Source organism: Dipteris shenzhenensis, chromosome 23 (genome assembly GCF_047967505.1).
Source record: "Dipteris shenzhenensis isolate YYH24624 ecotype China chromosome 23, Dip_SZ_1.0, whole genome shotgun sequence".
Classification (NCBI taxonomy): Eukaryota; Viridiplantae; Streptophyta; class Polypodiopsida; order Gleicheniales; family Dipteridaceae; genus Dipteris; species Dipteris shenzhenensis.
Genome location: NC_141618.1, coordinates 47,383,939 through 47,399,673, shown reverse-complemented (window position 1 = coordinate 47,399,673; position 15,735 = coordinate 47,383,939). Strand labels below are relative to the sequence as shown.

The 15,735-nt window shown below is 38.3% G+C and overlaps 1 protein-coding gene across 1 annotated transcript; it reads right to left on the bottom strand.

Moving 5' to 3' along the window:
* Positions 1–3,889: 3,889 nt before the first annotated feature.
* On the bottom strand, positions 3,890–5,604 carry LOC147887468 (UDP-glycosyltransferase 85A1-like). The gene is made up of 2 exons (XM_087394817.1): positions 5,064–5,604; positions 3,890–4,885 (listed from the first exon to the last, which is right to left on the bottom strand). The coding sequence occupies exons 1-2, from the start codon at positions 5,551–5,553 to the stop codon at positions 3,933–3,935; spliced, it is 1,443 nt and encodes a 480-aa protein (XP_087250943.1). The 5' UTR covers positions 5,554–5,604; the 3' UTR covers positions 3,890–3,932.
* Between the last annotated feature and the right edge of the window lie 10,131 nt (positions 5,605–15,735).

Here is a 15,735-nt window from a genome sequence, read left to right as displayed (position 1 = left end):
GGAGTGTTGCATTTCACCAACATCAATGCAGACTTGCTAGAGTATGAGTGTGACTCTTGTAGTGGATTACGTGTGAGTCGTGATGAGCTTCGACCTTATTGCTACTCATGCAATAGTGTCCAAACAATTGTATGGGTGTCTTGTTTGATGGGTGATATTTATCAACGCGATAGGGAGTGGATTCTAGTGCAGCTCATGGGACCATACGTAGACACAATGCTACACTTGAATGTTCCTTTTCTCAACTTTTGCAAGGCAGATATTATATTGGCACATGGGATGCTCAAAACAACAAAACCAAGCGGGAGTTTCACAATAAATAGCTCTGGTTTTGTTATTGCGTTCCAAAATAGTTTGTGATTTTGCTATCATCATCCTTATACTTTCAATCCATTGTGACAATGAAATAGCTTTCAAAAGACTCTTGCTTTATTATTGCACTTCGAAATAAAATATCAATGTGTTATTTTAAAATCAATGAATTGTGATAGCATGTTGTCACGATGGAATAGTTTCAAAAAAAAAAAAAGTCATTTACATTTCAACATCTTCTTGCATGGGATTTTTGGTGAATCAACTTTGAAACAATGGACTTACATAAAGCCCTTCAATCAAAAAACTTCATTGTTGATCTTGCCTTCTTGCAAAAATTCCCTTCAAATGAAGATTGTTTTTTCTGCCTATTGCATTTTTTTCCTTCTTTTTCATATCAATGATTGTTAGATACTATGTTCAATAACATTATGGCCACTACATTTGTAGGCAACGATCCATGGCAAATGTTGAGTGTCAAATCAAACAATTGTGGTTTCAATATTAATAATATGCAAAGAATTCTCACCACATCTTCCTTATCATACACAATTATTTTTGATGTTTTGCAACGCTTCCATAACTTATTTGAACATTCTTTTAATTTGCTATGCTTCAATGGCTCAAAAATAATAAAGAGGGCCTTGATAGGCAAAGTTGGACAAGGAAGAAAACACTCTCTATTAGTAGATGAGTCAACACCAACTTGGTTGATTTTTCCTTTGGTTCAAGTGATGTCAGATCACAAATATTGCAAGTGGACAAAAAAAGATTTAGCCTTGCTAAATGAAGTTGTAATAAAACATTATGCCTTCTCAGCAAAAGATATTGCTATGATACATCAATCACTTGAACTGGAGAGGAAGTACACTATGCAAAGCACAATAAACAAAATATACAAAATGAGAAGAACAACCTTCAATGTCAATCAACTTCCTCCTTCAAACAATTTCATAGTCGATATTACAACAATGCAAGCAAGAAATGAACATTTTCAACCACAAATTTCTCAACAAAGAGCATGCATCAAAAAGAGAAAGAGGAAACATTTGTCCTTGCAAGCTAAATATGAAGAGAAAATTAAGGACACTCCAAGTTTTGCTTGTGTTTGTTGTGGTACACTAAAATTTCGTCAAGCATTGAAGAAATTGACACCACAGATGAAATCAAAGCATCAAACATTGATTCTTTGAAGAAGTTGTTGTGTTCTATTTGTTCCAAACAAGTGAAACAAATGAAAATTCCTTTGTTTTCGAAAAAAAAATGGTAATGTCTCAAACCAAAAAATACACATTCGCATTGAACAACATAGAAGCACATTTGATCTCCATTAGAATACCATTTGCACAAATTAGAGAATTATCTTTTGATGGGCAATATGGACTACACGGGAGCGTTGCTAATGTCTTCGCAAATGTAGAAAGAGCACAGAATCTTCTCCCTAGGTTTCTGAGTGAACAAGACATCATTGTAGTAGCCATTAGCTTTCTTATAAACATAACTGCATAAGTGGCATTGTTCGACCTACAATGACAATGCTTGCCCTAAAAGAAATGTTGTTTTCTCCATTGTACAAGTTATTCAAGTCAACATAAATCCATTGTGGGAAATACACATTTGAATGATGCAAGAACAAGAGAAAGAAGTCCTTCCTGAAGATACAATACCACAAATTCTAGAAGATGAGGACCAACCACTAACAGACACATTAGTTCATGGAATTTACAATAGTCAAGAAGTGGTAGATTTTGAAGACCATACTATTGTAGTTGCACCTTCTGAAGGTTACTCTCCTTTGAGCATTTTCAAAGACAAGTATTGTGAGGAATTAGCATTTCCTAAACTTTTCTATGGCAATGAAAGACAATACAACCTTCCTAAATGCACATCTTATCAAGACATTGCAAAGTGGGAACTCACTAATGTTGATCGCCGATTTGCTCTATGTATAGAAAACATTTTCTTCAAAACAATGAAAATACTAGTACAACAAGTCCTTTCCTCTACATGGATTTGCATGCAAAAAGAGCCAAACATTGAAAGTAAAAGATGCCCTACTCGACACAAACATAGAGAAGTTGTTGCACTCCAACATAGGATATAGGGACTTTACACATCTACGTAGCTCTGCAGACTACAAGTACCAATTTAAAAAAAATGTATTTGCAATGTTGCGCCAACTTGGGCCACCAACTTTCTTTGTTACGCTTTCTCCAATAGAGAAGCTATGGCAACCATTACTTTACTGCCTCCATAAACTGAAGGGGGAACAAGAGACACAAAACATGTAGCAAAACATTAACTATCCCAAACAACTCAAAAAATATAGTTGGATTGCACAAAGAATTACACTTGAAAAAAGATATGATAGTGGAGCTTCGCTATGGCAACTTAAACATATTAGATTGCCTAGTGAATGGTGCAGATGGGATTTTCAAAGATGCAAACATTAATGAGTCCCCTCCTTGTGTGTGGATCCTATTTAACAACCCAAACAGAGGAAAGCAAACGTGACTAGAAAACATAAAGCTCTACAAAAATAAGATCCCATCCAATTGGACTCCAATTCAACAAATCACTAGAGAATTCCAAATCGAGAAAAATAAACTAAACACCATTACACGAGTGCAATCCCAATTCAACCAGCTGCAGCAAGAATAATACATCGATCGCAAGGCCTCACAATGGATGCACTGGCATTCGATCCCTTTAACATCAAATCGAATGGCCTTGTCTACACAGCGTTGTCACGCATGAGGGATCCAAAAAATCTATACCTCGTAAACAAGTTGGAAAGTAAACATATAAAGGTAGACAAAATAGTTCTACAGGAAATGGAACGCTTGAGAACATCGCATCATTGGTTGCCAAAACAAATCAACTTCAAAAAGCAACACTTAAATTGCTTCACAATACAATCATTAAATACAAGGTCGCTATACACTCACATGGATGACATCCTCGCAGATAAAAGCCTTAACAATGCAACTATTTTGTGCCTCCAAGAGATACACACAAGCAATTCCATCCAACATAAATTTCCAAATTTCAACACAATAGAAGATACATTAGAAGCGGGAATAACAACATGCTACAAAAATAAAATTGTCCTAAAAACTACTAATTCGATTGTTGATAAAAAATGCCAGCTACTTCTCACAACATTCTATGACAAATTTGAAAACACTTTCGCAATAATCAATGTATACAAGCACCCAACAACTCCGACTACAACATTGATTGAAATGTTGAACTCCCTCTTATGAAAATTGGAAACAAATGCAATTACAACTATTCTTGGAGACTTCAACATAGACTACAATACCAAAAATACAAACTATCAAAAACTTCAAGACTTCATGAACAATCAGAAAATGACACAATTGATAAAGGACCCTACAACTACACATGGATCTACTCTCGACCATATTTGGGTAAGCAACACTAAATTACACAATATTCATGGAACTAACCACACTTACCGGTCTCACCTATCCATTGTTTACACAACACTAGATCTACCCGATTGGTAGGCCTTCTCAATGAAATTCAACTTGTTTTGATACAGAAAGGGCAATTGAAAGAAAAAGGGAAACTATATATATCTCAAGGCAGAGGACTTAACACGTAGGTTCTCTTGCAGCTTTCAATCTGCCTTCTTTCAAGTCCTCCACGAGTCTTTCCAGATTAGCTTTGGAACTTCCCTTCTCCATAGCTTTCCTTGCTAAGTCCTTCATCTCCTTTGCCCTTCTCCTAGCCTCTCTCCCTTCCTCTCCTCGTATCATCGCCCTCACTGCTTCTTTCACACTCTCACGATCGCATTTTCCATCATGACAATTGTGCACGTCAATCGGTATGCCAACCTTCCAGCCCGTGATGCTCCTGAGATTGGAGTTTTGTTCTGCGCCTAGAGGAAGGCCTATCATTGGAACTCCCATGTACAAGCTCTCGATGGTAGAATTCCATCCACAGTGAGTGAGAAAGGCACCTACAGCAGGATGCGCAAGTACAGCGAGCTGAGGCGACCAGGAAATGATGCGGCCTCGATCCTCAGTCCTGGATAGGAAGCCCTGAGGTAAGAGATCGTCTACGCTTCCTTCCTTTACATCATCAGGACGAATCACCCAAAGGAAACGCTCCTGGCTAGCCTCTAAGCCAAGAGCTAACTCTTGCAGTACTTCGACTTCCGGGGAAACACGGCTTCCGAATGAGACGTAAAGAACGGAGGATTCGTCTTGCGCATCCAGCCATTCCAAGCATGTAAAATTCTCAGGAAGCAGACTGGCAGGTTTGGAGTACATCCCTTTAGTAGAACCACTAGATTCTGAATTAATGAATGGGCCGACCGGGACTATGGGTATCTGTTGTGCTCTTAGGGCGTCGATCACAACGCTTTCCAGATCGTAAAACGTGTTCACGAGCAATCTATCAGCTTCCTTCGCATGTGAGAAGAGGCTAGAAAAGAACTGAATTGCGGGACTCTGTGCGTCATCCATGGCATGGCTCTTCGGAAAATCGCCAAGGCGGAATGGAGGAAACCCTGGAACTAAGTCGACAATCTTATCTTCTGATCCTGGCATCAGCAGCAACACTGTTGAAATCCATGTGGAATTTTTGTCGTGCACTCGACCTCGACGTATACAAAGAAAAGGATACGATAATCGTAGTTGCAGGCTGCAGCGTTGCTTTGGACTCGGATATTTAACTGTGGAAGTACGAAAAGTTCAGTTGAGGGGTCTTCATGAGCTTACCTGACTGTATTGGGAAGTAGCCCATCTCACGAAGCCGTGGAATTTGTATCCCCATGGAATACAAAGTTGCCGATCCAGTCCAAACCTCAATCCTTGGAAGCCCATGCTTAACAGCAAATTCATGAGTCCATGTTTGAAAACTCTCCGTCAAAATGCACGAGGGAGGGCATCGAGCCTCGTCGATGAGTTTCTTCACCACCTCCTCGAGGCCCTTCTGCATCAAAGGGAGAGACGCCAACAGTTGGTCAAGGGAGACCTTCTGCGTTTCATCAGTGGGCAAGCCGTCGGGAACGATCTCGATGCGGGGGTTGGAGTGGAGGGAGGAAGAAAAAGTAGGGCGGTGACGGGAGAGGAGGGAGAAGCTACGGGCGGTGTGGATGAGGGTGACAAGGATGCCGGAGGAGGCCAAGTAATGGGCGAGCCAGGAGAGAGGGTTGATGTGGCCTTGTCCAGGGAAGGGGAAGACAAGGACATGGGCAGGGGTAGGCATGGCTAAGCACACAGAGCGAGTGAGAGCACAGGTTGAGGACGGAACTGATCAAGCTGTAACATGAAGGTGGGAAGGCTCGTTAAACGATGCTTATCAAAGACGATGTGCTCACGTCATGCATGACATCACCATCCACCTATGTCATTCAAAAATGCTGATTCCTGTAAATTTATGTCTTTGAGGCCAAGAACACACTAGGATTCACACACAGATGCATACTCCTAGCACGAAATGGTGCTTTTGTCCACCTCTCTATTTCACACATGATTGGACATTGTTTTGCAAACGAACACCATTTGATTCGATCTAGAACTTTTTGCTTCGTTCACACTAGTGGATTGCGACTTCATGCTAGATAAGAATTCAAGCAGGGGATGAGTAGGCACTCTTTGAATCTCAACTTGTGAGTGAAACGTGCCTAAAGAGACCTGTTTTAGATGTTTTTCCCTTGTTTTTCCTTTGGTGAATGACATAAGGATCCAAGGAAAAATGAGAGAGGGTTGTAAAGAAATGTCACATCCATAGTAGAGAACGTCACCTTGAGTGTGACCTCAATGTTTCTCAAGCATATGTAAAATTGCACCTTAATATCTAGCGCATGGGGTGCCATCTCGTGGAGTGCACTAGTAAGGAATCCTATGTATAGTCTTTATGGAAGGCGTATTCAAAAAACCCCTTCAATTACAAATTTTCCCCCAATAAGACCACCCCTCTTTACTTATGAACAACCATACAAATTTTCCCCCAATAAGACCACCCCTCTTTACTTATGAACAACCATACTTTTTTCTAAGTTGAATTCAAAGACTCCTTCTCTTATTGCAATCCTATAAAAAATTTCCCAAAACCCTCCTTTTCAATGGCCATTGTACACTAAATTTGTGAGGTGAACCCTCCGAGAGTGCTATTTCCCATGGTCTCCTCTGTTTTCCTGTATTTTCTCTCATGCGTTTGTAGAGCATGATGAATATAGCTATCTTTCCTCTTTTTCCCCTCCATGACATAAGGCCCTCAGTTTGAGATGGCAAGGGATTCCCACCCGAACGCGTTAAATGATAACCGACACAACCCTCCAAAAATGGTTGTTGAATTTGCTCTCCCAATCACTAACAATACCAAATGGTTGCCCATATAATTTATTAATATGCTCCACAAATAGCCCAGCTAATTTTGGAGTTTTAACCTCTTCATTGGTTGGAAGAAAGTGAGCCATCTTGGTCAACCGATCCACAACATAGAGTCATGGCCACTCCATGTCCTAGGTAATCTATCAATAAAATCCATGGAGATGCTTTTCCATTTTCCAGATGGAATCTCCAATGGGCGTAGGAGACCTCTTACCGTAAGGCATTCACAACCTTATTAACTGGGATTGTGACATATTATTAAAACTAGAGTACATTAAAAAAAGAGGACTTCATGTTGTTAAAAGAGACAAAAAGTAAGATTTTAAAAAATCCAATTAGGAAAAAAACTAGAATACATTTAAAAAAAAGCATGACATATTTGTACAAGAAGTAGATCATATAACTCAAAGCCATATGGTGTTAAAAAACACCTTCCATTAGCTCAGCCTAGAAGATGTCATCTTTGTCTCTCTTGTTTATTACAACTTTACATTAGAGAACTAAAAAGTCTTTGTGGAACTGTAGTTTCATTTCTTGTCTATTACAGTTACTTTAGAAAACACATCAGTCTATGGAATTAAATTTCACAGTTACTTTAAATTTCTATGAAATTAAATTTCCATCACTTGACTATTAAGTCATTAGAGAGAGCATATGTCCTCGAAAGTGCCTACTATGGCATTGGCTTCATGAAAACAAGCAGACTTTAAACTTGCAGGCCATGCGTAACCAGGGCTGGCATTGCAAATCTCCTCACAGACTCTCCTCACAACTTGTTTCGAATCTTCCGCCGACTTGTAAGCATTCAACAACTCTTCTTTTCTCTCTTGGCTTTCCTTATCTTCACCATTTTTTTCAATATAGCTTCTAGCCACCGCCATATCATGTACGAAAATTTTACTCGTTCGCATAAGAAGTACATGATTAAAAGAAGCGAAAAAGAAAGCTAAGGATATTCACCTCTTTTGTTGAGCTCAAATCAAGTAGCCATGTGCGTAACATATCCTCCTCGAATGATTTTCCCTTCATTGGTCCATACAAAAGAGATCTAAGATAGAATTTGAGTTCAGTAAATGAAGTCGGGTAGTAACTAGTCATTGTCTTAAAGGGAAAGTGGGAGAAGGAGAGTGAGGGAGCGATAGCGAGGGATGCACAATGAGCTGCCCCTCCTTCAAGAGTGATAGAAAGTGAGGGAAGACGTAAAGTGAAAGACGAATACAAGTTAATTAGAAGGACTAGGATGTAAGAAATAAGAGAGTGTTTGTGAAAGGACTACGATGGAAGAATACAAGTACACTAAGGCACAATGTGTTCGCTATGATAAGGATAAGGGTTGGAATAAAGTGAGAGAAGCATTGGAAATGCTCTACTTTAAGTGAGTGGAGACTGTCCAACTAAATAAAATTTTGCAGAGCATTGCGAATGCTGTACTTTAAGTGAGTGGAGCGTTGGGAATTGATACTTTGCCATGAAATATATTACAAATATTACATCATCACATATTCATATGAAAATTCTCATCACAGAAGGTTATATTTCCTAATAATCACATCATCACACATTCATATCATAAAATTGTGTGCATGAAATAAATATATAAATATCATGACTAAATGCCACTTAAGTAATAAGTCAGAAATTGGTGTATAATCAACAAAAACTACATCATGATTCATACATTGCAACAAATAAATGTCAACCATAATATTCATGGAGTAAACAACATCATGAGAATATGCTCCTCATGCATATATACAAACACAACATCATACATGCATCACAACTCTTTTGGTGCTTCTAGTGGAGAATGTGGCAACTCTTTTGATGCTTCCAATGGAGGCTGTGGTGCTCTAGATGTACACTCAGTCTCTACTTCTTCTGTAGTATGTAGTGCTTTTGGAGTAGACTCAGTATCCTCTTCCTTAAATGCAAGCGGAGGCTGTGGCAACTCTTCTGATGCTTCCAGTGGAGGCTGTGGTGCTATAGGTGTACACTAGTCTCTACTTCTTCTGTAGTGTGCAGTGCTTTCACAGTAGACTCAGTCTCCTCTTCCTTAAATGCAAGCTCTGATATTGCTTCAGTTGCACGTTGTATTCTAATGGCAGCAATTAGTTCTCGAATGATTTCAGCCCTAAACAATTGTATATCCTCCTCTGAATATTTGAGCTCCAAAGAGTCTTCCGATGAGATATGTGGCTTAAGTGAGAAAATTTCTTTGAAAATCAACATGCAGTTGTAGGCAACTCTCCACCCACAACTATGCCCATCTTCCTGCTCTACTACTAAATGCTTTTGGAAGTCTACCGAGTCTTTGTATTGTCCTATTTCTCTGATAGCAGATACCAACTTCTCAATCGACCTGCTCATCATGACATATTAAAAAAACTTAGTGTGTCTATTACATAAGGTACATAATATAGAAGTAACAACAGATTAATAGAATACTTACGTTTGCACTGAGCCATGAAAGCCTACAATCAAGTTAACAAACCAACAATAGTTGTCTTCAAGGTCCCAAACCACCAGACTCCAATGTTCCCTACACGAATAATTAAGAACCATTATTATTTAACACAATGTTGCCAGTATAAGATGAAAATAAAGGTTGCCATGATACTTACATCTCATGATATGCCATAAATAAGACTCGCATGCCATGTAAATGTAAAGGCTGTAACCATTTACAAACATCAACTATCATATTTCTGCTATCGCTAAGTATAGGAGAAAGGAGGGAATCCAACATATACACACAGTTTTGTACGGCTCTACCAAATGGTGAGATAACTATACTGCACCAAAAAATAAATGAATATTAGCTTATTAGATTTAATCAAAATATTGAATTATCAAGCAGAGAAAAAGTTTGTATCAAACCTGAGAATGGCCATCATAACGTTGTTATTGACCTCATTTGAAGCTCTAGAGAGGATTGAAATCTCCTCTCCCCCAAATTCAAGATACTGAGGTCTATGTTGAATCATAACCCTAACATTAAAAGAGCTTCCCAATTCTTCCAATGAAGCCATGTTTGTAGAGTTGAGGTCTTCTATCCCCTTTGACTCTTTGACGGCATTCATTTCGCACTCCTTTGAGCCATTATCTATTTGCCTTGTGGGAGGGTCCATAATGTCGCCCTTAATGATTGCTCGAATGGTACATGTTATAAATGCATAGAGATGCAAATCCGTATATGTTGACAGTGTGGTGTCATTTTGTATCTCAAAAATTTGACCAAGTACCAAAAAGCAATTGTAGCCCACCCTCCATCCATAATTATAGATGTGGCTATTCTCTTGATGTGATACCTGACATGTTATATACTCTATTTGTTGTGCCAAGTCACATTGCCGCATTACTGTGTCGATAGCACCTACTAACTTTCGAGCTGATCTACACATCAAAACATATAACAACAGTGAATATGTGCATTGCATATCAATCTACATGTCAAGAAGTGACAACAAGTGTAGTCTATACTTACTCTAACATAGTGCCATGGACGGATGTCATTGAGTTGGCAAAGAAGCACTTCTTAGCAAAGATGTCCACGACTACCAGACTCCAATGTGAGCTGCATTATCAATAAAGAATAATTACTGTGTTTGAGACAATTCTAGCAATGCAATAGAAAAAACAAGTAGGGTTTGATGCTTACTTCTCATAATATGCTGTAAAAATAACTCGTGTGTCATTCATAGGAACGTGCTTCAACCACTTGCAAACATCCTCTATGGTTTCTTCTTTGTTGCTAAGCACTTCCGAAATACGAGGATCGAGCATATATGAAACGCTTTGTATATTTTGCAAAAAATTTGCTATAACATTACTATATTTTTAAAAAAAAGTATTAGCTTTTTGGGTTTAATCAAAATAAGCAAAGTATAAAGCCAAGGAAAAGGCTGCATCAAACCTGAGGATGGTTGTAATGACTTTGACATTAACCTCTTTCTTAGGATTCAAGAGGATTGAAATCTCTTCTTCACCAAATTCAAAAAAATGGGGTTGTTGTCGAATTAACAACATAGCGGTGAATGAACTTCTAATCTGCTCCAATAGATTCATATTTTCATGACTCATCTTATTGAGAGAGTAGTCTACATCGTATTCTTCTTCACTTGCTATGTCTTCTACATCCTCCTTCTACTATAAAAATATAAAAAAGTTATGCGATGTACACATCCCAAATAAAGGCTTAAACAAGCAGATAAGGTTTCATACATGCTTTCATTAGAGTGAGTCTCTCCTCCTTTTGGAGCAAAAATTTAAAAAGTAAGGTTTCATACATGCTTTCATTAGAGTGATTCTCTCCTCCTCTTGGAGGAAAAATTTAAAAAGTTATGAGATTTACACATCCCAAATAAAAATAAAGGTTTAAATAATCATAGAAGTATAAAGATAGCATGCTTTCATTAGACTCAGTCTCTTCTCCTCTTGGAGGAAAATATAAAAAAGTTATGAGATTTACACATCCCAATTAAAGGCTTGAACAAGCATACAAGTATATAAAGATAAGGTTTTATACATGCTGCAATGTAGTCATATTTTCAGGTTGTTTCCCAATGGTAGTAATTAGATGTTGAATACTCTCAGCCCAAAATGCTAGCAGATCAGCTTCTGTATATGATTCCATTTTGACTGGTAACTCCAAATCAAAAATCTCTCTAAGAAACAACATGCAGTTGTAGGAAACTCTCCACCCACAACTGTGCCCATCTTTTTGCTCCACTGGCAGACGTCTTTTGAATTCTACTTGGCCTTGTTGCTCCATGGTTGTTCTGACAGCAGATACTAGCCGATATGCAGCACTGTCCATCATGACATATTAAATATATTAATATGTCATGATCATAAGATACAAAATAAGAAAGTAACAAAAATATTAAGAGAATAATTACCTTGGGGAGTTGGCATGATAGCCTTCCATTGAATTCACAAACCACAAACGGTTGAGTTCAAGGTCCCAGGAGATCAGACTCCAATGTGAGCTACACGACTAGAATAAAAATGATTATTGTTTTACACAAACTTGCCAAAGAAATAGTAAAAATAAGGTTAGAGTTGATACTTACTCCTCATGATAAGGCATAAAGATGACTCGCACCCCATCTAAATTTAAAGGGCTTAACCAGGTACAAACATCTTCTATAGTCTTTTGAGGAGAGCTAAGAATAGAAGAAAGGAGAGCATCGAGCATGTAGACACGATGTTGCACTGCACTAGGAAGCTGAGAAATAACTACACTGCACCAAGAAATAAACAAACGTTAGCTCATAGAATTGATTTGCATTCTGCACTAGGAAACTGATATATAACTACACTGTAAACAAATAAACAAATGTTAGCTCATTGAAGTAGCAACAAATAAACAAACGTTACCTGAGAATGGCCAGGATAACATTGTCATTAACCTCTTTTAAAGGATTGGAGAGGACTGAAACTCCTCTCTACCAAAGCTCAAATACTGAGGTTCTCATTTCAAAACGATCCTAACTTCAAATGAGCTCTCCATTTTATCCAATGTAGCTAAATTTGCAGAATGGGTCTCTGTCATAGCTTGTATTCTATGTTTGTGGTCATTCTGCTTTTCCATGGTGTCTTTAAAGCTCTTGTGCTCATGGGATTCTTCAATTAAATTTAGAGGTGGTTGCATTGCTGAAATAGAAGGGAGTGCCTCCATATTGACTTCATTCATTTCTTCGCCCTCTATTGCCTGTAAACAAATATGAGAGATTAGATTCATTATCTTTAAATTTAAATCTTATTTAAAAAATTGTATTTAGTTAAGAAATAGAGAGTTCATACTGCTAAGTATTGTCGTAGTGGCCTTTTTTCATAACCCTGCGAGCCATAATTATCAAAGAAGGCATCATCATGTTTGTCTTCATCCACCAACCTCTCTCTGAATGGGTCATGTAAGTCCATCTTTTCATCATCATCAACTGGGACATTATGATCTTCAAGGTAATCATCCATGTCATCAGTGTCCTTGTGGTCTATCTCTATTTCATAGCTTGTGGTTAGATCTGCTTGAAGCTGAAAATAAGCCATGAAATGCTTGTTTTCAATGATATTTGTGGAGTTGCCTTTTCTGAGGAGATCCCAAATAAATATCCCATCCTGCACAAGGTGACCTCCCAACTTGCCAGTAGCAAATTCTCCATCATGGTAAGCAAGAGACTCCCACTTTTTGCAGGACTTCCATAGTTGTTTTTTTGATAATGTATGGACCTGGGAATATCTTGCTCTTCTAGCATCAATCTCAAATTATTTGAATTCCCTCTTATGTTCTTTTGTAAGGAGTGATTAGGGTTGGGACTCTGCATACACAAAAAGAATGATTCAAGAGATTGAATCGCTATGCCACATTCTCTCTTGCCTCTCTTTGCTGCATAAACACCACTATAGATCTTCAAATCTGATGAATATGCTCGCTCTAGAGTAACCTGCATGGCTTCTTTGTCTTTTTTATCAACAAAAATGACAATGTTGCAAATTTCCACTTTGCTAATGGTGGTATATACTATTCTATCAATGAAGTTATGGATATCATTGCTAGAAACTTCATTGATAAAGAATAGTTGTGGCTTATCCCATGCTGACTCATTCTTGATGAAGTCATCTTCTGAGACTCCCCTGAAGTTCACAAGCTTTCCAAACTCTGCCATAACCTCTACATTGAATTGAAAGCTTTGGTGCATATCTGTTGGCATCCTTATCTCGCTGATTAATCTTTCCACATATGCAACCACCTGTTGTGGGATTTCTTTTCTCATGTAAGAGGTTACTATTTCTGACCCATCTTCATCCTTTTTAATCCACTTGTTTGCCCATAGCTTTACCTTGGGTGTTGACAAAGAAGCTATATGCTTGACCACATTATAGTCAATGTTATAATGAGTAAGTGGAATTTGTTTCTCTGACAGCAAATACTTAATGGCACTATGCACTGCATCATGCCTCACGTGTACATTGATGCATTCTTCCATGCAGTGGTCTTTGTCTTTTTTTCCAAAAAACCATTCTTTCTTTAAAATTTTTTGTGCTGCCATGGATGCATACTTGTCAAGTAAGTACTTTATAGGCCTCCACATCCTTGCCATCAACTCCTTCTTATCCATTACCTTTGACTTTTCGGAGATAAACAAAGGAGCTTCATAGGTCAACTGTCCATGCTCACAAGCAATGCACGTTTCAAGCATCTCATTGAACACTTCAACAGGACGAAATATGATAGAAGTGTAGTCGGCATATTTGACCCTCACCACCTTGAGGCTTGTCATATTTTCTTCTCGCTCTTGAGTTCCCCTAGGCACAATTGCACCCAAAGAAGTATAGAAGTTTGTGAGTGTGTCGGCGTGTGCTTTTGTGACCTTTCGCTTCAAATCAGGATTTGGAGAACCAAATGTTGTCCATATAACCCTTGCCTTCTATAAGACCTCTGATGTTGAGGATATCTTACGCTTTCCATGGACATAATGATTAAGTCTTTCGAACTAAATCAAATACTTGATCTCATGCTTGAATATACAGATTGTTGCAGGATAATAATGGAATGAACTTATCTTTGCAAATTGTTCTGAAGTGAGTCTTTTGACCTCCTTTGCTTCCTTTGCGATCTGATTACAAGCATAAGACCATTGTTGACCATCAATGGGCTGGAATCGACAATGAAGGAGGAATTCCTTCTTTGCTTCCTTTAGCATATTCTCACCTTGTGCCTCTTCGCCTTGTTCATGTGGAAGATTTTTAAGAGTGTCTTTAAAGAATCGATTGAAGGTTTCCTCGAAATGTGTAGGCCCTGTAAATGTTATTTGATCCAGAAAACTATTTTTGATTGGACAAAACATTATTGGGCGCAGGACCACATTGCTTGCCACAGGTTTCTTACCATCTCTCAAAGCCTCGTATATTTGCAGTGCATAGGATATATCAAGGCTTCAGCTATTAGTAAAGACAGCTGCAACTTCCACATCTTTGGCATTCACAAACCACATGCTTTGACCCCAGATATATCCCACATCATCATCTGTAACTGCTTCATTAAGACGCAGATTAAGATTTTTGATTGATGTGAGTTCATCCTGATCATCTTCAGCCTCAGGTTCTAAGTCTTCTTCATCTTTCTCTTCTTTTAACCGTTTTTCATCCACATTATCTCTCTCTACAGTGGGACGATGCCTTTTTTTACTACTTGGAATTGTGGCTCTTGCAGTACTAGCCTTTTGCATTTCACGTCGTGGTTTGCTAGCAAGAGCTTCTAGCATAACTGCAGTGGATCGACCTTGATCTTCTTCAATTTTTTTAAATTCCCGTGCACTCAAGGCTTGTGTTTCATCATCCTTAGTTACATCCACCATTTCTTGCTCTAGAAGTTTGCGCTCATGTTCTACACATTTGTGACAGTGTGCCTATTCTTCTTGTCCCATCCCATGGATCTTCAACATCATTGAACTCCCTTTTTGACATAAGTAGAAAGAGTCTCTTTTCCTTGTGATGAAGAAACCAAGCTCTTTTGCCCATGTGATATCGAGTCCACCTACTAAAGCCATTGGGGCTATATTCCTTTCCTTTCAAATTCAAAGTGACATCAGAGACCCATGCTTTGATCTCAGAGTCATTTAGGATAGCCCCCACATTAGTTGATTGCTCCATAATCCTACAAGAAAAGATAATGAAGAATTTAGATACATACAAGTAAAGTACAATATACAACGCTTGATACAATAAATGTTGGAAATAGCCCAGGCTTCATATGGCAATAAATGTGGGAAATAGCCTAGAAGGCTTTACAAGGCTTAAATATTTGTACAAATGTAAAAAAATTAGCCAATAAAACTTTACAATGAAATAAAATGTCCTCTAGTGATAAAGCTTCAATCTTCATGAAGACATGTAATCTGTCCATCCATTGATTTGCCCTCTAGTCATAAAGCTTCAATCTTCGTGATGACATGTAATTTGTCCATCCATTGATATCTATGCACTGATATCCAAGTGATGCAATCTACCCACTAAAAACTGTTCCACTGATATCCACTTATGCAGCCCACAT

Excerpts from the sequence above, each read along its gene's own strand:
- LOC147887468 (XM_087394817.1), bottom strand. The coding sequence starts at position 5,553 with ATGCCTACCCCTGCCCATGTCCTTGTCTTCCCCTTCCCTGGACAAGGC. Across the intron at positions 4,886-5,063 it reads CTACTTCCCAATACAGTCAG|GATCAGAAGATAAGATTGTC; the intron begins GTAAGCTCATGA and ends TGCTGATGCCAG.